The sequence below is a fragment of the Symphalangus syndactylus genome, chromosome 12 (assembly GCF_028878055.3).
Source record: "Symphalangus syndactylus isolate Jambi chromosome 12, NHGRI_mSymSyn1-v2.1_pri, whole genome shotgun sequence".
In the NCBI taxonomy this organism is placed as follows: domain Eukaryota; kingdom Metazoa; phylum Chordata; class Mammalia; order Primates; family Hylobatidae; genus Symphalangus; species Symphalangus syndactylus.
In genome coordinates this window covers 24,633,719-24,661,059 of record NC_072441.2, presented here as the reverse complement: position 1 = coordinate 24,661,059, position 27,341 = coordinate 24,633,719, and the positions used below count along the sequence as shown (strand labels likewise).

Sequence of the window (27,341 nt, the reverse complement as noted above, 5' to 3'; positions counted from 1 at the left end):
CTTCTTAATTTCTCATTCTATAAACTTTTCTTTGGGGAACTCACCCACTTCTGGAGCATTAATTACTGTGTAATGATAACTTCTGAATCCAGCCTAAGGATCACTTGCAAATATCTAAAATGTAGACCATCTAACTCCCTACAGATAAGCAACTTTCAACTCAATATGCTAAGATTGAACTCATTTTTAAAAAACTCTTAAACCTTTTTCTGCCTCACTGTTACTAACTTGGTTCATGCTATCATCTGATTTACTGCATACTTCATTAAAGTTCTGTTCTTGATGCATACCTTTCTAAAGTATGAGTGACTACATTTTCTTTTTATTTATTTATTTATTTTTTTGAGACCGAGTTTTGCTCTTGTCACCCAGGCTGGAGTGCAATGGCATGATCTTGGCTCACTGCAACCTCCACCTCCCAGGTTCAACAGATTCTCCTGCCTCAGCCTCCCGAGCAGTTGGGACTACAGGCATCTGCCATCACGCCCGGCTAATTTTTGTATTTTTAGTAGAGACAGGGTTTCACCATGTTGGCCAGGCTGGTTTTGAACTCCTGACCTCAAGTGATCCACCCGCCTCGGCCTTCCAAAGTGCTGGGATTACAGGCATGAGACACAGCGTCCAGCCTGAATGACTGAATTTTCTAAAAAGGTACTTGCATTATGCTATTCCCTGTTTAAAGATCTCTAAAAAGACTATTCTTTTTTTTTTTTTTTTTGGATGGAGTCTCACTCTGTCCCCAGGCTGGAGTGCAGGGGTACGATCTCAGCTCACTGCAGCCCCACCTCCAGGGTTCAAGCGATTCTTCTGCCTCAGCCTCTCGAGTAGCTGCGAGTACAGGCGCAAGCCACCACGCCCAGCTAATTTTTGTATTTTTAGTAAAGACAGGGTTTCACCATATTGGCCAGGCTGGTCTGGAACTCCTGACCTCGTGATCCGCCCGCCTCAGCCTCCCAAAGTGCTGGGATTACAGGCGTGAGTCACCGCACCCGGCCAAGTGTAAACTTTTAAGATGACATACAAAGCCCTGCGTGACCTGGCCCTTCCTCTCTCTCTAGCCTTACTGTCAGATTTGACTGTACCACATTCTAGCATTGAAGTATTGGGCAAGTTTTTTAACTGTCAAGTGAGGATATTAATGCTAATCAGGGGGAGATAACAGCATATAAAGTGCCAAGCATACTGCCTGGCTTAGCGTTAACAATAAATATTGGCTATTGTGGAAGAAACAAATATTATTGCACGTATTTGTTCAGTCTCTACTGCTGTCTCAAGAGGATGCTTTGAACTGCTGATTGGGTAATGTTTTAACATAAACGGAACTCTCCACTCCACCGAAAAAGAAAGATGAGGAAGAAGGAGATTTATCTGAACAGACTGGGAAGAAAATTGGAGGTGAAAAGTTGAGTGACCCGGGAGCATTAAGAGCGGCCCATAGAGTTGTTTGTTTGCGGAGATGAGTTAGCGGTAGTATAAACTTTAAGAAAGAAGAGATCTGGCCGGGCGCAGTGGCTCATGCCTGTAATCCCAGCACTTTGGGAGGCTGAGGCTGGCGGATCTCTGAGGTCAGGGGTTCAAGACCAGCCTGGCCAACATGGTGAAACCCCGTCTCTACTAAAAATACAAAAATTAGCTTGGTATGGTGGCGCGGGCCTATAATCTCAGCTACTTTGGAGGCTGAGGCAGGAGAATCGCTTGGACCTGGGAGGTGGATGTCGCAGTGAGCCGAGATTGTACCACTGCACTCCAGCCTGGACTACAGAGACTGTCAAAAAAAAAAAAAAAAATCTTAAGTATTTGCTCTCAGAATATAGGGGGACTTTGGAGAGTTAAATGGGTGAAGATCTTTAGGATGTTTTGCTAACTCCCATCCTTACGTCCTCAGTGGCTAGCTTTAGTTACTTTGTTAAAAGTTTTATGGTTGGCAGGTTTACGTTTCTTCAGAGTTTGACACTAGGTTGAGGTGGGCCATGAACTAATACAATTGTATTTCAGTTACATGATTCTTTGCCCTCCTTGAGTGTCCCCACCCTCATATATGTTAACTCTGACATCTGCCCGAAATTCATCCATCTAATAAATATTTGAGTGGCCTCCCCTCTTTCCGTTTGCTGGACAGCCCATCATTTTCCAAAGTCAGCACCTAAACTCTTCTATGACTTTACTGACAACTCAACACTAAAATTCGTCCCTCCCTTTTTTGTATGCAACCCACCTCCCCGCCTCCGCTTTTAATTGTTTGGCTGTCATTCCTCTTCTACAGTGCTCCTTGCAATCAGTACTGGTGCTGTACATATTTGCTAGCTTCGTACATATGGCACGAAGTAGATGCTCAGTAAATGTTGATTGACTGAGTATCCTATGCATCTCAGTGACATCACATCCTGCACTCCTCTGCGGGAGGCTCAGATCCGGAGGGTTTAAGTGGTTGTTTTTAACATGCACCGAACATATCCAACGCCGGCTGTGGTTTCCGACCGCCCACAAAAAGCGCGGTTGGCGGGAGTGCGGCTTCGGGGTTGGCTGGCAGCTGGGAGACTCCAGCTCTGGGCGGAAACACGCTGCCTCGGAAGCGCCGGCGCCTAGTGATTCTGGGAATAGAAGGTGCGAGGGAGGGAGCGGGTGGCTCACTTATCGCGGTGTTTCCTCTCTCTTCACTCCCGGGGGAGCTCTCGCGAGAGGAGCCAGAGGAAGATGGCCGTGCCCTGTTTTTCGGTGTGAGGCAGCGACGGCGAGACGGAGATCCTGGTGTCGTGGGCACCTGAGCTCTAGCTCCCCCCAGCGAGCGCGCGTCCCTTCGTGCCTAGGCGAGAGCCGGCTCTTCCCCGGGAGATGCGTTTGTCCCAGGCTCGGGGGCTCGGTGGGAGTTCATGCTGCGCTGGAGGCTCTTGGCCACCGCTCTAATCGCCTTGTGCCGCCGCAGCGCCAGCTCCGTCGCCAGCGGTGAGCCTCCCGATTCCCCCCCTTGCCCCTGGCGGCGGCGATGACCGGGGAGAAGATCCGCTCACTGCGGAGGGACCACAAGCCCAGCAAAGAAGAAGGGGACCTGCTGGAGCCCGGGGATGAGGAAGCGGCGGCTGCCCTCGGCGGCACCTTTACCAGAAGCAGGATTGGCAAGGGCGGCAAAGCTTGTCATAAGATCTTCAGTAACCATCACCACCGGCTCCAGCTGAAGGCAGCTCCGGCCTCCTCCAATCCCCCCGGCGCCCCGGCTCTGCCGCTGCACAATTCCTCCGTGACTGCCACCTCCCAGTCCCCGGCCCTTCTGGCCGGCACCAACCCCGTTGCTGTCGTCGCGGATGGAGCCAGTTGCCCCGCACACTACCCGGTGCACGAGTGCGTCTTCAAGGGGGATGTGAGGAGACTCTCCTCTCTCATCCGCACGCACAATATCGGACAGAAAGATAATCACGGTGAGGAGTGCTAGCCCCTCTCCACCTCTCTCCTTCCCCGAGCCTAGGGTGTGCCTCCCCAGGCTTCTGGAATCCTAGGCCCCCTCCAGCGGACTCTTCTTTTTGCCCATCATCCGGGCCATTCGGTAAATCATGATCGACTCAGTAATAGCGTGCCAGTGGTCAGGGGGTTGGTTCTTGTGGGTGCAAAGGAATGTATCCTCCTTGCCCACTTCAAAGTTTGTCGTGAGAAGCTGTTTTGTTTGAGACAGGCCTTCGATTTGCTGATTCTGGACTGTCAGAAATTTTAGGTTGCCTCTCACCCAACCTGATTTTCTCCCTTTGTTTATGGAGCTATATATGTTTATTTCTCTCCCTTCCCCCCACCTTGGCATTTTAAATTTTGAACACATAAATTGCCCTCCTCCCTTCATTGCTCACATGCAGATCCCGTCTTGACTGCAACTGGTTGTGATTCTGCCTGCCACCGGGTTGTTTCTTTTTTGTCTGCTTTCTGTAAACTTAGAATGTTTGATTTCTGAAAGCCACACGGTAGAAATTTGTTGGTATTTGATACCTAGAACAGTTAAAGTGACTTCTCAACAGCCGATTTTTGTTGGAGTAGAGATTTGATTTTTTGCTTGTTTTAAGTAGATAATTGCTAACAGTAATGTCTCATCTTGATGACTGTGACTAAAAATAGTATTATGATTTTTATAGTAATTTTATCTTAGTCTATATTGACCATTCCTTTTTGCCTTGTCAGCTGAATTTTTTGTTTATTTCTAAAAAATAATGTGACTGAGTTGACTTTTAAGCAACAGTAAATTTATTGTTGAAGACTAATGTGAACACTGACATTTTAACATTTAATAGGCCGCTTTAAACTGGGTAGTTGGCAAATATTGTTGATCGCTCTGCTATTAATATGAAAATTGTATACACTCAGTTAGAACACAACCAACTTTGTGCCCAGAATGATATACATATCAATGAAATATTTGCCTGTGAAATAAGCTCCCTTAATTCCATTGGATCGTAGGCTTTTTAGGACAAAAATTCAGATAAAAAAACGAGTAAGATTTCTCTTGGCTGTATAATTCTCTAACAACTGCATTTATTTTCAGAATTTACAATGTTGTAATTGTAATAGAATCACCACCTATCATTTATCGTAAATCCCCAAAAAAGTATGTTAAAGTTGCAGCCAGTTTTTCATTCCTACATTTAAATTACTTAATTATTTTACTATTATAGTAGAAGGATAATGTTGTTTGTTGATGATGGTAATTCTATGCTAACTCTTTGGAAAACAGTTGTTAGTGGGAGATGGGTTGTAGCTTCAGTTTATTAGTCAATTATTGGGAAGTTTTTCAAATTTGGTCTACATAGTAGCCATAGTTACAATACCTTGAAATATCCCTAAAACAGATAAAAGGTTTGAGAGTTAACTCCCTTTGAAAGAAGAGATGGATGAATATCACTGAAGGTATTGAATTACAGGATTATTGGGCTTCCGTGTCTTCTTCAACCCAACATTTAGGAGTACATTTGTTTAAGTTCAAATTCTGTTCAAAGTAATTAGAATCCTGTATACTCTTAAACTCTTGTCCTTAGCCCACTGAAATTCACCTTTTTTGTTTGTTTCCTTTTTGAGACAGGGTCTTGCTCTGTTGCCCAGGCTGGAGTGCAGTGGTGCAATCTCTGCTCACTGCAAACTCCACCTCCCGGGTTCACGCCATTCTCCTGCCTCAGCCTCCCGAGCAGCTGGGACTACAGGCGCCCGCCACCACGCCCGGCTAAATTTTTTGTAATTTTAGTAGAGATGGGGTTCCACTGTGTGAGCCGGGATGGTCTCCATCTCCTGACCTCGTAATCCGCCCGCCTCGGCCTCCCAGAATGCCAGGATTACAGGCCTGAGCCACCGCGCCTGGCCTTGAAATTCACTTTTTTAAAGGAAGGTTTTATTGTGTTTAGCTGACCTTATATCGTTGATGTTTCTGATTAATGTAACCAGTGGTTCACATACCTGGGGTAAATATAATTGTTTTCCCCCCTGCAATGTGTACATGCTCATCTCCTACAGTGAGGTGTCCTAGGAACTGTGGCTTCAATTTAATGTGCTTCTTATTTAGTCTTTTTTTCTCCCATAGCCTATAGATTTTTCTGATACATTATTACTTTTAGTGTTGACATTTTACTAACCTGGATGCTTTTAGATTTTTAGGATATGTTTCCTTTAAAATTATAGAAGATAAATACTTATAAAATCACTTAAAAGCAAGCTTGGCCAGGTGTGGTGGCTCACACCTGTAATCCCAGCAGTTTGGGAGGCCGAGGTGGGTGGATTACCTGAGGTCAGGAGTTCAAGACCAGCCTGACCAACATAGTGAAACCCCATCTCTACTGAAAATATGAAAATTAGCCTGTCATGGTGGTGCATGCCTGTAATCCCAGCTATTTGGGAAGCTGAGGCAGGAGGATCACTTGAACCCACGAGGCTGAGGTTGCAGTGAGCCAAGATCGCGCCGTTGCACTCCAGCCTGGGTAACAGAGTGAGACTCGGTCTCAATAAATAAATTAAATAAATAAATAAATAAATAAATAAATAAATAAAATAAATGCTGTATATTCTCTTTGGATTGTTTTAACATAAGTGCATAGCAGAATAAGACACTCATACAGGTACGTAGCAGAGCCAGACAATTATACCATGTATTACATAGTTTTACGTTCACCAGAAGGATTCCTTTCACAACATGATGATGATGACAGTGATGATTATTGTCCTTATTGTAGATACAATTTATCCAGTGGGTCAGCAGGGTGCTAAGTGTTTACATACACTGTAACATTTAATCCTCACAGCAGCCCTGCAAAGGAGTGCAGTGGAATGATCTGCTCTTGCTGTAGTCTCTGCCTCCCGGGTTCAAGCGATTCTTCTGCCTCAGCCTCCTGAGTAGCTGGGACCACAGGCGTGTGCCACCATGCCCGGCTAATTTTTGTATTTTGACTAGAGACTGGGTTTCACTGTGTTGTCCAGGCCTATCTCAAACTCCTGGCCTCAGGTAATCTACCCACCTCAGCCTTCCAAAGTGCTGGGATTACAGGCGTGAGCCACCGTGCCCAGCCCAAAGCAGATAGTTTTATATTCATTTTAAAAATAAGAAAAGTAAAGTCTAGAGAGGCAAGGAAATGTCACTAAAGTTATGTAGTATAAATCTCAAAGCTATGACTCATAGCAAGGACTCCAAAGCATATCATGAACCTCTTTGTAAGTATTTCTATTGATTGGGACCCACTATATTGCAAGGAAGTCAATTCTTATAATGTGCGTTTGGTGTTTTATAGCAAAGTTCTTTAATGTATTTTTTAAATATATTTGGTTCTCATTTGTTCCTTACAAGAGTCTTGTAAAGAGATTCTACCATTGGACAGCTCAGGCTTTTCTGTGGAGCCCAGATCTCTTAGCCCTGTTTGTTATTTCTTTTTTATATAACGGCCCAAATAAATGGGCTACTTTGTCCACATGATAGCCCTTTAGATACTTGGCAAGATTACCTTCAGGTTAAATATTCCTAACTTTTGTATCCATTCCTCATCCCATTGTTTGTAAAGTATTTAGAATAGTCCCTGAAACATAGTAAATACTTTATGTGTGTTAAATAAGTAAATGAAAATCTTCATCATCGTTTAGTAGAACTTGTTTGTTAATTCTTCCCTTAGAAGATGGTGCCCCGAACTAACTTTATTGCTGGAGATATATTAGCCTCGTGAGCCAAGACAACAGGGAGACTATATTGCTGTAAAGCAACACATACTTAGTTATGCAGTGCAAGAGTATGTTAATTCATTTATTATTTTTTGTGATGGAATCTCACTCTGTCACCCAGGCTGGAGTGCAGTGGTGCAATCTTGGCTCACTGCAACCTGCATCTCCTGGGTTCAAGCAATTCTCCTGTCTCAGCCTCCTGAGTAGCTAGGACTACAGGCATGCACCACCACACTGCCTAATTTTTGTATTTTTGTATTTTTAGTAGAGACAGGGTTTCACCATGTTGGCCAGGCTGGTCTGGAACGCCTGACCTCAAGTGATCTGCCCACCTCAGCCTACCAAAGTGCTGGGATTACAGGCATGAGCCACCATGCCCGGCCAAGAGTATGTTAATTTTTTAATTATGTTTTTTTCTCAAGTGATCTGCCGTCTTTCCATTCTATCCCTTCTTGTATTTATTTATTTTTTTAACCTCAATGCAGGACTTTAGATCTATTACATTTTATTTTGTTAGTTTTGGTCCTTTATTGTACCTGGAGAGCTTGTTGAATCCTGATTTGGTCACTGTTTAGTTCAGTTCATAAGCTATTTCAGTTTAAACTATCTCTGATTTGGTAAAATTTTTTGGTGTGTGTGTGCATTTGCAAGTTATTGACTTAAATTGAATAGAAGAAAGGATAGAGCTTTTACTTTAGTGGTAAAATATTGGTGGAGTAGGAATTTTTTTTTGAGTCATCAATTATTTTGTGAAGTATTGTATTCTGGGTCCAAACATATTTCTTGAGGTACGTTGAGTACAGTAACAGCTATAAAATCATGTATACATTGTATTCAAATATGCCAAATGATTGTGACTCATCACTTAATAACAGCTGTTTTTTGGGTGGGGAAGAAATATTAAAAGTACACAAAATTATGGAACTCTATGTCTTTGGTTATATACCACTTTTTTCTTTAGTGTAAAATTAAAAGATCGAATCTAAGCCTTTTTCCATAGTCAAGAGTGTAAGGATTTTTCTGAATCAATTTTTGCCATTGATAGTTTGGCAAAGGATCATGATGACAAGACATTTTTTATAATTGGTAATAATTTTACTTATTGAGAATTGAGAATTGAGAATATGAAACATATAGAAGATTTTCTTGGTTTGACTGTACTTCTGATTGGTTAGACTTGTAATTTTGTTTTTTCCCTTGAGTTAAATGTCCTTAAGAAGCTAAGCAGCTTCTCTTGGATGCTAGTCAGAAGCTTTTAGGTGCCAAAGTGATGAAAGTCCTGAACATATGAATTGCTCAAGCCAGCCTTTCCTAGATGTGAAAAATTTCTGATTTATTCTGAGAAATTTGGTAGTTTCTCCTGCCTTTAATTACATTGCCTGGCAGGTGACAAGCCATCTTCTCTATATATGGTTCATTTTCATTTTTCCTTGTTAATTTTCATATTTACTTGTAATATTTTCATTGTAATATGTTCTTGAAGCTATTTCACACAATGTTAGAGATTTCGAATTTAAGTTAAAATTCAGTTGAGAATATTCCTGCTGATGCAGGTACCTCAGGGAAGTGACAGTGAAATGATTAACGTGTAAAATCTCTGCCTCATGGCTGGCAGATTTCTTTAGCCAGCGATTGGAAAAAATCTCAATTTCAGTAAGATTAAAAAGGTGCAGGCTGGGCGTGGTGGCTCACGCCTGTAGTCTCAGCACTTTGGGAGGCCAAGGCGGGTGGATCACCTGAGGTTGGGAGTTCAAAACCAGCCTGGCTAACGTGGTGAAACCCCGTTTCTACTAAAAATACAAAACATTAGCCAGGCATGGTGGCACGCACCTGTAATCCTAGCTACTCGGGAGGCTGAGGCAGGAGAATCGCTTGAACCGGGGAGGTGGAGGTTGGGGTGATCTGAGATTGCACCATTGCACTCCAGCTTGGGCAACAAGAGCTAAAATCCGTCTCAAAAAAAAAAAAAAAATGTGCATTTGAGGATTGAGAAGATAGGATAATCTATTTGATGGCCATACGGTATGTTTATTTTGGTTTATTCTGTATAAATCTCGTATCTTCCTTTTGATATTTTTTTCTCTACTTTTAGTCACTAAAACCTTCATGATGGGTGGTACAAAAGAATAATACGTAATAGATCTCTTTTAGAAGAGGTGACTATAAAGCTAATCTCTGCATGGAAAAAAAAATTTAAGCTACTGGTGAACAATTTTAACCAGGAGAGGGTTAAAATTATGGCTTGTGTTTAAAAGAACATTAGTAGTTTTATGTTTGTTTGTTTGCTTTATGTTTTGTAGGGTTTTTTTTAAACTTTGTTTCTGTAGGACAGACCTCAGTTTCCCTTAGGAAGAAAGTGGTGTCTAGAGGCTCAAGTTTATAACACATTAAAGTGTGTTATACACCTTACCTGCGTGTGGGGGTGATTTGATGGTGAAATGTTACTCCATTGATGAGGGTTGATTTAGTTGATCGTCATTATTAGATGAATGTCATCTTCCTTCTTTCTTGTCTTTCTTCCCCATGTGCATCTCCAACAGAGTGGGACTGTCCTTGGGTTAAGTGGCTGTGTTTCCTGATGGTGTCACCATTAGTACTATAGAACTTCACCCACTGCTTACAAATGTTGTGATAAGAACACATCTGCAGAGCTATGTCTTAAAAGGGAGGGAGGATCCTCTTCTCCCCTTTTCTGCACTGGGCTGCAATAGGAATAGAAATTATTAGCTTTGGCAAAAAAGGTAGCAGAAATGGGTGATTTTTGGTGATGTTGGGTCCTGGGCATCCTGAGTGATGTAGGAGAATTCTAGAGGACTCATTGGAGAATTGAGTTTTCGGTAGGATAGCTGCCCCAAGTTAATGCCATTCTTAAGTCATAGAAATCTACTTTAATTCAGAGTACAATGTAATTATCAGAATGCTTGGGTTGCAGAAAATGAGTGCAGTTCCTAGAGAATTGGATGGGGGCCAGGCAGACAAACAGTATGGTTCTGTTCCTATACCATTTATTTTCTTGAGGGAGAGCTGGGTGATCAGTTTTAGAGCAACACTGAAATATGTAAAATAGGGATAGGAAAAAGGGAAAATGTCTTTTGCCTTTTCTGTATTGATCAGAGTCAGATCTGAGTTTGAGACCATGCTTCTCTATGAACTATCTTTTTTTTTTTTTTTTTTTTTTGAGACGGAGCCTCGCTCTGTCACCCAGGCTGGAGTGCAGTGGCGCGATCTCGGCTTACTGCAAGCTCCGCCTCCCGGGTTCACGCCATTCTCCTGCCTCAGCCTCCTGGGCAACTGGGACTACAGGGGCCCGCCACCATGCCCGGCTAATTTTTTTGTATTTTTAGTAGAGACGAGGTTTCACCGTGTTTGCCAGGATGGTCACCATCTCCTGACCTCGTGATCTGCCCGCCTTGGCCTCCCAAAGTGCTGGGATTACAGGTGTGAGCCACCGCGCCCGGCCATGAACTGGTTTTAATGATATTATTTAACCTCTGAAATAAGCAGATATAATATCTGCCTCTTGGAGGCAGTCTCAAATGGGAAAATGGACTGAAATATTTTAACTCTGAAGGTTCGTATGATACCAATTAATATCTGTATGTGGCTTTCATACTGGTATCATATGTTGGTATTAAGTACAATCCTTCAGAAGCTACTCTTGCTTTTTGAGGTTTAGATAGGACTTCAATTGAGGGTTTTTTGTTTTTTTTTTTTTTTTGAGACGAAGTTTTGCTCTTGTTGCCCAGGCTGGAGTACAATGGCGCAATCTCAGCTCACCAAGACCTCCGCCTGCCAGGTTCAAGCAATTCTCCTGCCTCAGCCTCCCGAGTAGCTGGGATTACAGGCATGCACCACCATGCCCGGCTAATTTTGTATTTTTAGTAGAGACGGGGTTTGCCCATGTTGGTCAGGCCGGTCTCGAACTCCTGACCTCAGGTGATCTGCCCGCCTTGGCCTCCGAAAGTGCTGGAATTACAGGCGTGAGCCACCGCTCCTGGCTGTGAAGTTGGATTCTTGGCTGCAAATATCTTATCAGGCAGTTAATGCGTGCCCTTTCTTAGCACTGTAGTGAGTTCTGTAAAAACTTGTGCTGTGTTACGTATCCTCTTATGCATATATAGCTTTTGTTTGGTTTTCATACAGAATTAGATGGAGACCTGCATTGTCCTAGTATGAAATGCTTTTTGGAGAGTAAAATCAGATTTTGACAATGCTCTTCTGGTTCTTTATAGTTTCTTTTTTCTTTTGTTTCATTCATTCAGCAGATACTAAGCTTCTAATAATATGTGATGGACAGTGTTTTATGTACTGAGGTTACAGCAGTGAACAAAACTGACAAAGTATCTATTCTCATGGAGCTTACATTCTAATGGGAGAGACAGACAAACAGACTAATAAATATATGATATGACTGATAATGATAAGTATTATAGAGTAAAATTAAGCAGAGTGAGGATAAAGAGTGTTGAGAGTATGGGGAAGGAAAAGTAGTAATTATTTCCTTGAGGTCAGAGTCAGGAAAGATACCAGTGAATAAGAAATGTAAGCAGTTACCTAGAGAAAATTGGGGAGCAGATATCTGGCAGAACAGAGTTTCAAGCAGAAAATAGCAAAAGCAAAGGTACCACATTCAAGGAAAAAAGAAGGTTGAAGTGGCTGGAACAAAGTAAGGGGGAGGGTGGTAGGAAATAAGAGATTTGAGAGGCACAACTTTTCTAGACCCTTGTTAAGGATTTGGGGTTTTACTCAGAGCAGTGTGGGAAGTTGTTAAAGGGTTTTGAGCAGAGGAGTGACACGATTTGATGGTTTTTTTTTTTTTTTTTTTTTTTGAGACGGAGTCTCGCTCTGTCGCCCAGGCTGGAGTGCAGTGGCGCGATCTCGGCTCACTGCAAGCTCCGCCTCCCGGGTTCACGCCATTCTCCTGCCTCAGCCTCTCCGAGTAGCTGGGACTACAGGCGCACGCCACCACGCCCGGCTAATTTTTTGTATTTTAAGTAGAGACGGGGTTTCACCGTGGTCTCGATCTCCTGACCTCGTGATCCGCCCACCTCGGCCTCCCAAAGTGCTGGGATTAGAAGCATGAGCCACCGCGCCCGGCCACACTGCAGACATTTTCATTGGTGGTTCAAAAGCATTGGTGAGTAAAATTGTTGACATCCTAGTGCAAGTCAAAGTACCAAACTGGACTGGTGGTCATTGTATTGTTCACTGCCATGCAAATTAATTTTTAATTTTTAAAAATTAAAACAAGCCAATTTTACTTAATGTTTTTGATGAAACTGTAAAAATTATGAATTTTATTACATCGTAATCTTGAGTACATGCTTTTTTGGTGTTTGTGACATAATTGGGATTGTGCCTTTTGCTCCTCTGCTGCATACTGACTGGGTAAATAAGGGAAAACATTGTTAAACTGAGTGGGGAAGCCAGGCACAGTGGCTCACACCTGTAATCCCAGCACTTTGGGAGGACGAGATGGGAGGATCATCTGAGGTCAGGAGTTCGAGACCAGCCTGGGCAACATAGTGAGAACCCGTCTCTATTAAAAAGAAAGAAAAGAAAAATAGAAAAAAAAGTATTAGAAAAAAGTTTGAGGGGTATTTGAGTGTAAGCTGAGCTAGCCACCTTTTTCATGGAACACCATTTTTACTTTAAAGAAGTTTGCAGACAAACTATAGTTAATCACAGTTTGAATATATGGCAAATATTTTTTGGAAAATAATGAAGTAAACCTATGACTTGAAGGAAAACAAGTGACAGTTATTTGTTGTGAATGAAAAAATTGAAGCTTTCAAATGAAAAGTAGAAATTTGAAGAACTTACTCTACCATGATACGCTTGATGGGTTCCCAGTACATAAAAGACTGTTCTAGTCAGATTGGAGGTGATACTGCCAAATACGGTTTTTTTGCTATTATACAGTGAAATATGAAAACATTTGAAGATTTCCATAACCTGGTCAACCGGTGTTTTTCAAATGATCAATGCATGGTGTTACAGAATCATGCATCAGTACAAGATCCATTCAAAGCACAAGACAGACCAATATATTTCATTGTAACACAGTACAAAAAACTTATTTATACGATTTTAGATTTCACATTGCAGTCTTTTTTTTCGAGACGGAGTATCGCTCTTCTTGCTCAGGCTGGAGTGCAGTGGCGCTCCATCTCTACTAAAAATAAAAAATTTAGCCGGGCGTGGTGGCACATGCCTGTAATCCCAGCTACTCAGGAGGCTGAGGCAGGAGAATCGCTTGAACCCAGGAGGCAGAGGTTGCAGTGAGCCGAGATCGCCCGTTGCACTCCAGCCTAGGTGACAGAGCGAGACTCCAACTCGGTGGAGGGGGGAATAAAAAAGAGGAGACGTTTACAATCAAATGTATAAATTCCTGAATATCCCTTTTTGTCTCAATAGTGGAAGAGGTAGCAATAGTTCCCTTTCTTCACTTCTCTATCTTTCAGGGTACTTCTGCCACCCGGACTCAAGCGATTCTTCTACTTCAGCTTCCCAAGCAGCTGGATTACAGGTGTGCGCTACCGCACCCAGCTATTTTTAGTAGAGACGGGGTTTTGCCGTGTTGGCCAGGCTATTCTGAACTCCTGGCCTCATGTGAGATGTTCACTTCAGCTTTCCAAAGTATGGTGGCTGTTTGGTTTTTAGGACTACTTTTAGGTCTTGGTAAATTATCATCGAATGTGAATGCAAACTTAGGAAATTTAGTTCAATATTTTGAAAAGAAGGAAGAGGACCTTATTCTAGACCAATCAAATTGGAAATTGTTACTTGCTGATGTTGATTTTTTTAACCTTATATTATGCTAAAGACTGGAGGCACTGAATAGTTTATGAATCTGACCCACAGACAGCTCCTAATCTATCAGTGTATAACTGTGTTTAAAATTGTTCTTAAGGGCCGGTCGTGGTGGCTCATGCCTGTAATCCCAGCACTTTGGGAGGCCGAGGCGGGCGGGTCACCTGAGGTCAGGAGTTTGAGATCAGCCTGGCCAGCACGATGAAACCCCATCTCTACTAAAAATATAAAAAGTAGCCGGGCGTAGTGCCACTCGCCTGTAATCCCAGCTACTCGGGAGGCTGAAGCAGGAGAACCACCTGAACCCGGGAGCAGAGGTTGCAGTGAGCCCAGATCGGCCTCTGCACTCCAGCCTGGACAACAGAAGGAGACTCTGTCTCACAAAAAAAAAAAGAAAAAAAAAAATTGTTCTTAAACATTTTCATTTTATTTGAACTGAACATATTAGTTAGTAGTAGGAGGAAAACTGTGCTTTACTGAGAGTTCCTAATGCGGAAAATTCACTTGAGTGTCTCTAACTTTATAAGTCCTTTGGATAAAATTGAAAAATTGCAGACATAGAGTTGTTTGTGAGGGGAGGGGTGGTTTCTTTAATGTCTTCATGAGATAGGTATGCAATTTCTACGTGGAAGGAGAGAGAAATCAATTTTACTAAATTCATATATAAAACTGCCTATAATGAAAGATGCTTTTCTTTTTTTTTGTGAGATGGAGTTTTGCTCTTGTTGCCTAAGCTGGAGTGCAATGGCGCCATCTCGGTTCACCGCAACCTCCGCCTCCCAGGTTCAAGCGATTCTCCTGCCTCAGCCTCCTGAGTAGCTGGGATTACAGGCATGCGCCACCACCCCTGGCTACTTTTGTCTTTTTAGTAGAGAAGGGGTTTCTCCATGTTGGTCAGGCTGGTCTTGAACTCCCGACCTCGGGTGATCCGCCTCCCGAAGTGTTGGGATTACAGGCGTGAGCCACCACGCCCGGCTGAAAGATGCTTTTGTTGGTCAGGCTGGTCTTGAACTCCCGACCTCGGGTGATCCGCCTCCCGAAGTGTTGGGATTACAGGCGTGAGCCACCACGCCCGGCTGAAAGATGCTTTTCTTCATTGCATATTTTCATATTAAAGTACTAAGTACCAATGGAAATTTGTACCTCCAGTTCTTATTTCTGAAAAACATAATGTCACTTATATCTCCAAATCCGTCTTATTTTTTTGTCCCTAGTTAAGATCAAGAGATTTTCTGTAATCCAGGGTTTTGTTTTTGGTAAAATTACTTACAGAGATGACGTTATGTTATGTTATGTTATGTTATGTTATGTTATGTTATGTTATGTTATGTTGTTATGTTATTTTGAGACAGAGTTTCACTCTTGTCGCCCAGGCTGCAGTGCAATGGAGTGACCTTGGCTCACTGCAACCTCTGTCTCCCGTGGTTCAAGCAATTCTCCTGCCTCAGCCTCCCGAGTAGCTGGGATTACAGGCGGGTGCCACCATGCCTGGTTAATTTTTGTATTTTTAGTAGAGATGGGGTTTCACCATGTTGGCCAGGCTGGTCTTGAACTCCTGACCTCAGGTGATCCGCCTGCCACTTTCCCAAAGTGCTGGGATTACAGGCGTGAGCCACCGTGCCCGGCCATGGAGATGACTTTAGTGTAGTGAATTTATTTGTGCTGTTTTCTAAATTTTGCTCAAGATAGTATTTTGCTGACTTTGCCAGCAATTCCCATTCCATTCTGCATTTAGTGAGCAAAAGTCTGTGTGTGTGTGTGTGTGTGTGTGTGTGTGTGTGTGTGTGTTTGAATCATGGCCGATGTCTTGTCAAGCTGAGAGTGCAATTTATCACATGCACATCTCTTATGTCCTGCATGTGATCCCTTGATAATGTTTCACTTATTATTTTGGTCATAATTGTTAATGTGATGACTTTTGTAAAATTGCTAATTGTGAAATTTAGCAAATTTTATTTACTGACTTTTTAATTTCAAATATTACTGTTTAATATTTAGATCATAAGTATGGCTTAGGGTATCATTTTGAAATTAAATTAGTCATTCTATAACATCAAATATAGGATGTAGTCCAAACTTCATAGCACAGCTTTCAAGTCTTTGTCTTTTGCTCATCATTCCAATATCATTCTTTACTGTTTTCTGTAACTTCTTCACCCCCACTAATAATAACTTTTTGTTTGTTTGTTTCCCAAATATAAATTGTTTCTGCACTTGAGTGGTGATTTGGATAACTTAAAAAAAAATCTGGAATGCTAGGCAGTGTTGCTTTTGTTCGCCTACAGATTTCTAACAGATTCTTTACGGCTCATTTCAGTGTGGTCCATTCTTCAATATTGAACTCTCTGCAAAGTTATGAGCGCTGCCCTATGTTCCACGGTCAGGCTATACTCCCTTCTATTTAGTAAATAATTATTATTATTTATTTTCATATTTGTCTCTAACAGAAGACTTTCTGAACAACTTGAAGACTGGGATTCAGTCTTACTGATTTTTGTCCCCAAGGATGACTAGATATTTAAATTGTTTGCTAAATGAACAAAGAATAATGTGAAAGAGAAATTAGCAGCAAAAGGAATCTATGAAATCTGTTTGAAAAATAAATCTCAAAATGGATATCCTTTTTTTGGAGGGGTTGGAGAGTACATTGTACTCAGAAATCATGGTATCTTCTGACTTTAAATTTGCTATATAAGCAATATTATTTTGCAGTCACAGTATTTTTGCTTAAAATCTGCCACTGAAATTTCTGAAGGAGCTGAAACCACTTTTAAGTAAATGTTCTTATGTTTTTACACCTTCTAATTTATTTATTTTTTTTTTTTAGGAAATACTCCTTTACACCTTGCTGTGATGTTAGGAAATAAAGGTTAGTAAATATTTTCTTTTTTATGTTTAACTTCATTTATGTATAGTCAGTTTAAAATTTTTAAGATCAATTTTGTCTTTTGAGTTTTTAAAAATCGTTTTATTTGTTAATTGAACTTAGAATTTAGTATATTGAAATTAGTAAATATTTTCTTGTTTTCCATAGCCCTTTTTAAAAAGTGTTGGTGGAAATCCTCTACTAACTTTTATGTCTTTTGAAACTATGTTTTTTTCCCCTTACTAGGTTGTTTTATCAAACAGAAATTTATAATTTTAGAAGACATTTCCAAATATTAAGATTTATTAATTATTATACTTTTCATATTAGAGTTGTATATGATTTTTAATATATGATATTTTATATATATAAAGTCATAAGTTGAGCCCTTTGTATAGTAGATAATTGCAAAAACTTAATACTTGTTTATTAAGTATTTATTAAAGTATTCATTATTTAATTAAAAAACCTTATAGGCAGGTGATTTAAAAGATACCTACTTTTATAGGTTATTCCTAAGTGCAGTAAAACTTTAGTTATTTAGATCCCTGGTTATTCTGGAAAGTGAGGATTTTAGATAGCTGAATAGCAATCCTTTGAGTACTAGATTTTTATATTTTAAATGTGTTTGGAAAAATTTTTTTTTTTGGAGGCAGAGTCTCGCTCTATTGCCCAGGCTGGAGTACAGTGGTGCAGTCTCAGCTCACTGCAACCTCTGCCTCCCAGGTTTAAGCAGTTCTCCTGCCTCAGCCTCCTGAGTTGCTGGGACTACAGGCGCGTGCCACCACGCCTGGCTAATTTTTTGTGTTTTTAGTAGAGACAGGGCTTCACCATGTTGGCCAGGCTGGTCTCGATCTCCTGACCTCATGATCTGCCTGCCTCAGCCTCCCAAAGTGCTGGGATTACAGGTGTGAGCCACCGTGTCCAGCTGATATGATTTTTTAAAGAAATATAATTGTATATTTTTAGACAGGCTAATGAACTTCTATTAAGATTTTTTTTCAATGATCTAGAAGTACCATTATGAGCATCTGTTGTTGTTATATGGTATAATGTATCTGTCAGTGTAAATGTTTGATCTGAATGTATGGGCCTAGGGATATTGCTAGAACTTGTTTTTATTTTATTTTATTTATTTATTTATTTTGAGACAGAATTTCATTCTTACTGCCTAGGCTGGAGTGCAGTCGTGCAATCTTGGCTCACCACAATCTCTGCCTCCCGGGTTCAAGTGATTCTCTTGCCTCACTCTCTGGAGTAGCTGGGATTATAGGGCTAGTTTTGTATTTTTAGTAGAGATGGGATTTTTCCATGTTGGTCAGGCTGGTCTCGAACTCCCAACCTCAGGTGATCTGCCCACCTTGGCCTCGCAAAGTGCTGGGATTACAGGCATGAGCCACCGTGCCTGGCCTTTATTTTATTTTTGAAACATGGTCTCGCTCTGTTCCCCAGGCTGGAGTGCAATGATGCAATCATGGGTCACTGCAGTCTTGAGAACTCCTGAGCTCAAGTGATCCTCCTGTCTCAGCCTTCAGGATGGCTGGGACTGTAGGCACATGCCACCATGCCTAGCTAATTTTTTCATTTTATGTAGAGACAGCTTCTCACTGTGTTGCCCTGGCTTGAACTTGTTTTGTTGAAAAACAAAGTTCTTTTGCTAGTTTGATTTTTAAGTTCAAATGTTTAAATGAAGCATGTGATCCACAGGATAATATAATTTTTATTTTAAAGACAGGGTCTTGCTCTGTTGCCCAGACTGGGGTATAGTGGTGCGATCCTAGCTCACTGTGGCTTCAAACTCCTGGGCTCAAGTGATCCTCTCGTCTCCAGCCTCCCAAGTAGCAAGGACTAGAGGCGCATGCCACCATACCTAACTTTTAAATTTATTTTTAGAAATGAGGTCTCGCTATGTTGCCCAGGCTATTCTCAAACTCCTGGCCTCAAGCAATCCTCCCTCCTGGGCCACCCAGAACACTGGGATTACAGATGTGAGTCACTGTGCCTGACCTTAATTTTTATTTTAATTCTATATAATTGGTGATTCATATCTGTATCTTCAATGTTACAGTTATGGCTTTTTTTTTTCTTCTTAACAAGGAAGATTAACTAGAGTAACTTCTAATTAAAGAAGTATTCATTAAAAGGCTACATGTTAGAGAAACTCAAGAAGTAGGGACCAGCCAGGTATCAGGAAGAGTGGGAACCAAGATGTTTGGAGGCATCAGTCATTCTCCTATTTCCTTCTCATCTTTCAATCTCTTATGGTTTGTCTGCTGTTCTTTATATACGCGGTATTCTCTTTTTTCGTGATTGACTTTTTCTGTTTACTGAAATTGAACAGACCTAAAATAATTCTTTTAGGATCCTAAGTTTTAATGACTTTCTGGCTAGATGGGTTTCTTAGGTTCCCAAATTTCTGACCAAAAAGTTTGATTGGTCCAGTTTATCTCCAGCCAAGCCACAAGTGATGGGTGATGGCAGACTTATGAATTATCTGTCTTTAAGATAGGTATTTGCTTCTGTGAAATTAGCTTTAGCTAGACTGACTTGGGTGAGATTTGCGGGTAGGAGAGGGAATCCGGAATACAGAGGAGGTATGTTTACTTTAGCAGGAATGTGGATAGGGCAGGCCATGATCGACATCTCTAGCAACCTTGGTGAAAATATGTCAGGTATAGTCAGCTGAATTTGATCAATAAAAACTTACGCTTTTTTTTTTCAGAGAACATTGGATTGGAACTTTAGAAAATAACTAGAATTTATTATTTACAATATGCCAGATGCTTTTCCTAGTTCTTTACACATATTTACTCATTTAACTCTTACAACAACCATGTGAGTGAAGTGCTATTATTATTGCCATTTTATGGAAGAAAAACATTAGCCCCAAAACTTGCCCAGAGTAAAGTAGCCAAGTTTTAATTTCAACTTGGGAGTGCCTGGCTCTAAAATCTGTTTTAATGGTGTATTGCTTTGCCCTCTTTTTCACTAAGAACCATTCAGAAAGGATATGGTCTAGATTTGCCCTCTTTTTCTCTGAGAACCATTCAGAAAGGATATGGTCTAGATCAAAGTTGGCCAACATGCAACTTGCCGAATCTGATTGCTATTCTGGAATCCTTCCTAATTTAGCACTTTAGTAGTTAATATGGATTTGAATGTGAAATGAAGCCTATCTGCCATCTCTGTTTTAGGGTTCTAATTTTATTTTATTTTTCCACTCAAATATATTCTCACAGAGGGTATTCTAATTTTAGATAGATGTGCTATTATGCTTCATCATAGGTTTATATCAGCCTGTTTTAAAATGTATTTCAGCCAGGCGTGGTGGCTCACGTCTGTAATCCTAGCACTTTGGGAGGCCGAGGCGGGCAGATCACTTAAGGCCAGGAGTTTGAGACCAGCCTGGGCACCATGGCAAGACCCCATCTCTACTAAAAATACAAAAATTAGCTGGGTATGATGGCACATGCCTGTAATCCCAGCTATTTGGGAGGCTGAGAAAGGAGAATCACTTGAACCCAGGAGGCAGAGGTTGCAGTGAGCCGAGATCATACCACAGCACTGCAGCCTAGATAACAGAGTGAGACTCCGTTTCAACAACAACAACAAATTAAAATATATTTCATAAAACATTAGTTTCTTTGTATCCATTGAAGTACAGGAGAAAAGCCACATTAGTTTTATGGGATATTGAAAGGTATTTAGAAGAAAATAGAGTTTCCAGAGCAAATCAATTTGAAAAATATTAGGTAAATAAAAGTTAAAAAGTTTTCTTCGTTGTGGAACTTGTTAGAAATTTGATATGCTAATATGCATTGTAATGTTTCAAGTTGGGGCATGTGTTGGACATAGTGGTCAGAGTTCCCCACAGTTATTTGATGTTTGCTCTTTTTTATAAGTATCTTGACAGATTAGAGTTCTGTGGGATGTATTTTGGGAAACACTTGGTTAGATGATTCAGGATCTGCAAATAATGTTGGTATTTGTTGTTTCTGAATCCTTTTCGAATAGAGTAGACACAAGCGATTACATACTGATCCATTAACATTTTTCCAGTTGTGCACCCTTTTTTTGCTTTTTTTCTTATGATCTTTATGTATGTGTTTGTATAATTCTCTTTTTAAAATAAACAAACTTGAAAGTCTGTTGATATTTTTTATATTTGGTTGCACAAGAGTGAGATTGGAATATGTAGTGGAAAATAAAACATCTACTTTATACTTAGTGTTCTTTTTCTTTTTTTGAGTCGGAGTCTCACTCTGTTGCCCAGGCTGGAGTGCAGTGGGACGATCTCGGCTGCAACCTCTGCCTCCTGAGTTCAAGCGATTCTCCCACCTCAGCCTCCCTAGTAGTAGCTGGGATTACAGGCTATTTTTTATATTGTTAGTAGAGACAGGGTTTCACCATGTTGGCCAGGCTGGTCTCAAACTCCTGACCTCAGGTGATTTACCCACCTCAGCCCCCAAAGTGCTGAGATTACAGATCCACTGTGCATGGCCTACTTAGTGTACTATACATTGCTTTTATATTATATCATTGTTCAGCCTAGATAGCCTATTCCCTTTTGTCTTCTTTTAAGATACACTGTAACTTCAGTGATTTCATTTAGTAGTAGCTGGGATTACAGGCATGTGTTACCATGCCCGGCTAATTTTTGTATTGTTAGTAGAGACAGGGTTTCACCATATTGGCCAGGCTGGTCTCAAACTCCTGACCTCAGATGATTTACTCACCTTGGCCTCCCAAAGTGCTGAGATTACAGGTGTGAGTCACTGCGCCTGGCCTACTTAGTGTTCTATACATTGCTTTTACATTATATCATTGTTCAGCCTAGATAGACTATTCTCTTTTATCTTCTTTTAAGATACACTGTACCTTTAGTGATTTCATTGTTGAAGGGCACGTTCTGTTTCTGTACTTGTCTGTAAACACAACAAAATTTCCCAGGGCCTTCACATAATATTTTGATTGAGGTAAAGAGAATCTTTTATACTTCTACATGCTTTCCTTATCTCACTCATCTTAACCTACTGAATAACGTTAGTTTTTCACCACAGAAGACTGATTTTTTTCTGAATTTCTGAGTCCATTGACTAATATTAGTGATGTCATGTGGGAGATTATTGAACTGTGGATTTGGATGGAGATGAAGAATATTATACTTAATTAAGGAAGGTTTCAGGAAGTTTTACGAGATGATATAGAAAAACTAATCTTTAATTATTATCCTTTTGGTTGAAAATATGAGAGAAAGATTTTTCAAACCAGTTGCTGCAACTTTTAATTCATTTTCAGTCTTTTTTGGATCTGCAATTTTTTATTTTTTCCTAAAGTAACTTTAGAATTAATATGGTTTCTAACTTTAATAACTGTAGATATTCTGTTGTTTCCAACTGTCCTATTTTTCTCACTGGTTCTCTCTATATTTGATTATCTTTATAGTTCTTACTTATTAATGTGTGATTTCTTTTTTTTTTTTTTGGTTTGTTTGTTTTTTTTGAGACAGAGGCTCACTCTGTCACCCAGCCTGGAGTGCAGTGGCATGATCTCCGCTCACTGCAACCTCTGCCTCCCAGGTTCAAGCAATTCTCCTGCCTCAGCCTCCTGAGTAGCCGGGATTATAGGTGCATGCCACCACGTCCAGCTACGGTTTTTATTTTTAGTAGAGACAGGGTTTTGCCATGTTGGCCAGACAGGTCTCAAACCCCATACCTCAGGTGATCCGCCCACCTTGGCCTCCCAAAGTGCTGGGATTATACGCATGAGCCACTGTTCCCGGCCTAAATGTGTGATTTCTATTCCTCATAATTTGCATTTTTCACAGTCCTTTCCTTGAGTTCTTCCTGGCACATTTATGCATTCTTTAAGCCTTAGTGCCTAGTTGTTAACTACCTTCTTTTAGTATTATGCGTTGTTAACATTACTGAGAGAAGACATTCGATTGATCTAGTTGTTTTTTTTTTTTTTTTGAGACGGAATATCGCCCTGCCACCCAGGCTGGAGTGCAGTGGTGCGATCTCGGCTCATTGCAACCTCTGCTCCCTGGTTTCAAGTGATTCTCCTGCCTCAGCCTCATGAGTAGCTGGGACTACAGGCATGCGCCACCATGCCCAGCTAATTTTTTTGTATTTTTAGTAGAGACAGGGTTTCACTATGTTGGCCAGGCTGGTCTCGAACTCGTGATCCACCTGCCTCAGCCTCCCAAAGTGCTGGGATTACAAGTGTGAGCCACTGCTCCTGGCCCATTTTTTTCTTTAACGATTTTTTTGGTTACTAATACATGCATGTTGAAACAGTTGAAATCATACAATACATAGATATATAAAAGCATCATCTCTCTACTTTTTTTTTTCTTGATGTAGTTAACATTAACGCCTCATGGATATCCTTTCATATTGTACTCTTTACTTACAACACAGAGACTTTGTTTGTTTTCATGTAAGTAGAATCCCTACAGATGGTAATTTGCCATATTTTTCCTTTCTTTCAAAAGTCTACCATGAAATAGCTATAGAAATTTGTAGATATCTTACATGTTTACATTCCCCTATGCATGTATACATACAAACATATTTACAAAACCCAATGGTTTTTTGGGAGATGGGTCCGTTTGTTTTTATTCTTTTAAAAAAAATTTTCTTTTTATCTTGGCTATCATGCCCTCTTCTTACTAATCCCCTTCCCAATAAATACGGTAACGCATGTTAAAACCTGCTGGATATTCTTACATACATTTCTCTATGCTTATTATTATATAGAAATACTTGTGCATGTGTCTGAACATACACATTCATGTATGTAGTTTTTTACTCATTCCTTTTATTTATTTATTTATTGACTCAGAGTCTCTCTCTGTTGCCCAGGCCGGAGTGTAATGGTGCTATCTCAGCACACTGCAACCTCTGCCCCCGGGGTTCAAATGATTCTCCTGACTCAGCCTCCGAGTAGCTGGGATTACAGGTGTGTGCCACCACACCTGGCTACTTTGTGTATTTTTAGTAGAGATGGGGTTTCACCATGTTGGCCAGGCTGGTCTTGAACTCCTGACCTCAGGTGATCTGCCCACCTTGGCCTCCCAAAGTCCTGGGATTATAGGTGTGAGCCACTGCACCTAGGCTTACTCATTCCTTTTTAAACCATGCAATCATTATATACTTCTGTGTTGAGCAGATGAATTGTATCACTTAGCAGTACACCGTGACAATTCCTTTAAGCCTGTTGGGATGGCTCTAATTGATTCCTTTTTAGATTTATTTAATTCCTTTGTTCTCAATATTTTATTATAAAAAAATTTAAATATACCCCCAAAATTGAAAGATTATCACAACAAACACTCAAATGCTTTCCACAGACTCAATAATTAACATTGTTTCATATTTTATCTTTGTATGTTTTATATATATAAATTTTTCTGTTGTTATTTGTCTTATTTGTTTGTGTTTTTGAGTCGGAGTCTCGCTCAGTGGCACAATCTTGGCTCACTGCAACCTCCGCCTTCTGGGTTCAAGCAGCTCTCCTGCCTCAGCCTCCGTAGTAGTTGGGATTACAGGCCAGTTCCAACATGCCTGGCTAATTTTTTTGTATTTTAGTAGAGACAGGTTTCACCATGTTGGCCACGTTTGTCTCGAACTCCTGACCTCAGATGATCTACCCCCCTCAGCCTCCCAAAGTGTTGGGATTACAGGCATGAGCCACTGCACCTGGCCTTTATTTCTATATATTGTTTTTGTTATACCATTTGAAAACTAAATATAGATATCATGATACTTTACCCCCAAATACTTCAGCATGCACCTCTAAGAATACAGATATTCTCCTTCATGAATAACCACATTATCATGATCACACCAAGGAAAATTAATGATATTGTTAAAATACCATCTCATACCCAATGCATATTGAGATTTCTCCAGTTGTTCCCAGAATATCATTTATAGGTTTTTTATACTGAAACATGACCCAGTTGAGGGTCACTCATTGCATTTGGTTGTTATGTCTTATAATCTAGAGCAATTTGCTCACCTTTTCCCCACCTTTGTGCCCAACTTTTTGAAAAGTCTTGACCAGTTAACTTGTAGAATGTCCTTTCTCTCAGATTTGCCTGATCATTTTCTCTCCATGTTTCTTAACCTGTTCTTTATCCTTTGTTTTTTCTGTGAATTGAAAATCAGCTATAGAGGCTTTATAGATTCAGGTTAAACATTTCTGGATAGAATATTTCATAGGTGATATTAGGAGCTTTACATATATCACATTGGAAACACAATATCAGATTTTTTCATAATTAATTGCCAGTAAGTTAGATCATTTAAGTGATAATCTTCAAATATATCCATTGTAAAGGAACATTTTTCTGTTATTAGTAAATATTCTTGGGACAGTACCTTGGTTCCATGTGAATATCCTATTCCCAGCATAAAGCTTTTTACCTAGTGGCTTTAGCATTCAACAAAGACCTTTGCCTAAACCAGTTATTACATGGGGTATTATGTTAAATTTTCTAATTTTATCATTTCTTCTACATTTATTAGGTAGCATTGCATTATTCTGTAAGTAAGAACTTATTGCCCTCCCTTTTATTTCTTGATGTTGTTATGGGCTTATCAGTTTTTTTTTTTTCAGTGTGTTATAACTAGTCAGCGATTATTCTTTTTGATGCTAAATTTCCCAAATTTGGCTAACCATTCAAGCTGCCTTCTCTGTACTTTTGATATGACTCCAGCCTTAAAAAATGACTGTATATTATTACTGTAATGTAGATGCAACATGTCTATTATTGCCCTACTGTGTACATTCACTTCGTTTCCAGTATAATCGCCATACAGACAACACTAAAATAAACATTCGTGTACTTATATTCTTATATAGTGTTACTGGATTGAAACACTGCTATGAAATTTCTGTATTTATTTTACATGATTGTAATAAAGTTCCCTGCTAGTATATTTATTTCTTCTATCACTAGGAATAGTGCTAAAGTATAAAATAGTGCCATTTGCTCTCCACCTTAGCCAACCCACATTACACTATCTTAACACTCTTATTTCTTTTAAAGCACTTATCATTATCTTGCATTAGTTTTCTTTTCTAGTTATTAATTTACATGCTATATTCCAACATAGGAATTATGCTCTTCGATAGCAATACCTTATCTAGTACCTGGTATTTAGAAATTGCATATAATAGACATTTGGTAAATATTTGCTGAATTATTGATTGAATGAATGGATGGATGGCTGTCTTTTTTTTTTTTTTTTTTTTTTTTGAGACGCAGTTTGGCTCTTGTTGCCCAGGCTGGAGTGCAATGGCGCAATCTCAGCTCACTGCAACCTCCACCTCCCGGGTTCAAGCGATTCTCCTGCCTCAGCTTCCGCAGTAGCTGGGGTTACAGTCATGCGCCACCATGCTCTGCCAATTTTGTATTTTTAGTAGAGATGGGGTTTCTCCATGTTGGTCAGGCTGATCTGGAACTCCCGACCTCAGGTGATCGGCCCACTTCAGCCTCCCAAAGTGTTGGGATTATAGGCATGAGCCACTGCGCGCAGCGTGGGCCTCAGTTTTTTAACTTTTTTCCTGTTAAATAAACTTTTTATTTTTTAATTTTAATTTAATTTAATTTTATTTTATTTTGAGATGAAGTCTCACTGTGCCATCCAGGCTGGAATGCAGTGACGCAATCTTGGCTCACTGCAACCTCTGCCTCCCGGGTTCAAGCGATTCTCCTGCCTCAGCCTCCCAATTAGCTGGGACTACAGGCATGTACCACCATGCCTGGCTAATTTTTTGTAGTTTTTAGTAGAGATGGGGTTTCACCGTGTTAGCCAGGATGGTCTCGATCTCCTGACCTCGTGATCTGGTCGCCTCGGCCTCCCAAAGTGCTGGGATTACAGGCGTGAGCCACCACGCCCGGCCAACTTTTTATTTTTAATTAAAGAAAAAGTTTTCTCAACCTATAGAAAGGTCTATACATTAGACTTCTTTTGATTATTTGAATAACTATCTAGATTTGTCATTGTATCATAAGCTGAGTTTTGCCCTTTATCTGAACATTTTTCCAAACCATAGCAATTATAAAATTTGAAAAATAAGTGTTTATTGGAAACATTACTGACTCTTTTTGAAAGCACTTTTGTTTCTGAAATAAAAAATGAACTTTCTATTTGACATTGTGGGCATACAAATCCTCTTTTGGGTCTTACTAGCTGACAGGTATTTGCATGTAAATCACTCTTGAAGTTCTTGAGTTATCTTTTAGAGTATGAAAACATTAAAAAAATACTCTTGGGAATAATTATTAGGGAACATGATACCTTCTTTGCAGAGAGATCCAATTTATTTTTAGGTAGTAGAATGGATACTTTTTAAATCTAGGGATCTGAAATTACCTGATTTAGTTAGATACATAGAAATTTTTCAAATTACGTAGTTCTACATGGTACAGTGTTTATTTCATCTATTTATGTTAATTTGATATATTAAACTTTTATATATTTAT

At 40.2% G+C, this 27,341-nt stretch overlaps 1 protein-coding gene across 1 annotated transcript in view; it reads left to right on the top strand.

Annotated features, from left to right (window-relative positions):
- Window positions 1–2,373: 2,373 nt before the first annotated feature.
- ANKRD13C (ankyrin repeat domain 13C) overlaps window positions 2,374–27,341 on the top strand; it is a 92,605-nt gene continuing 67,637 nt past the window's right edge. The window contains exons 1-2 of the mRNA XM_063625288.1: window positions 2,374–3,413; window positions 16,805–16,846. Of these exons, the coding sequence (XP_063481358.1) occupies window positions 2,984–3,413; window positions 16,805–16,846 (472 nt within the window). The 5' untranslated portion in view covers window positions 2,374–2,983. The remainder of the gene's footprint in view (window positions 3,414–16,804; window positions 16,847–27,341) is intronic.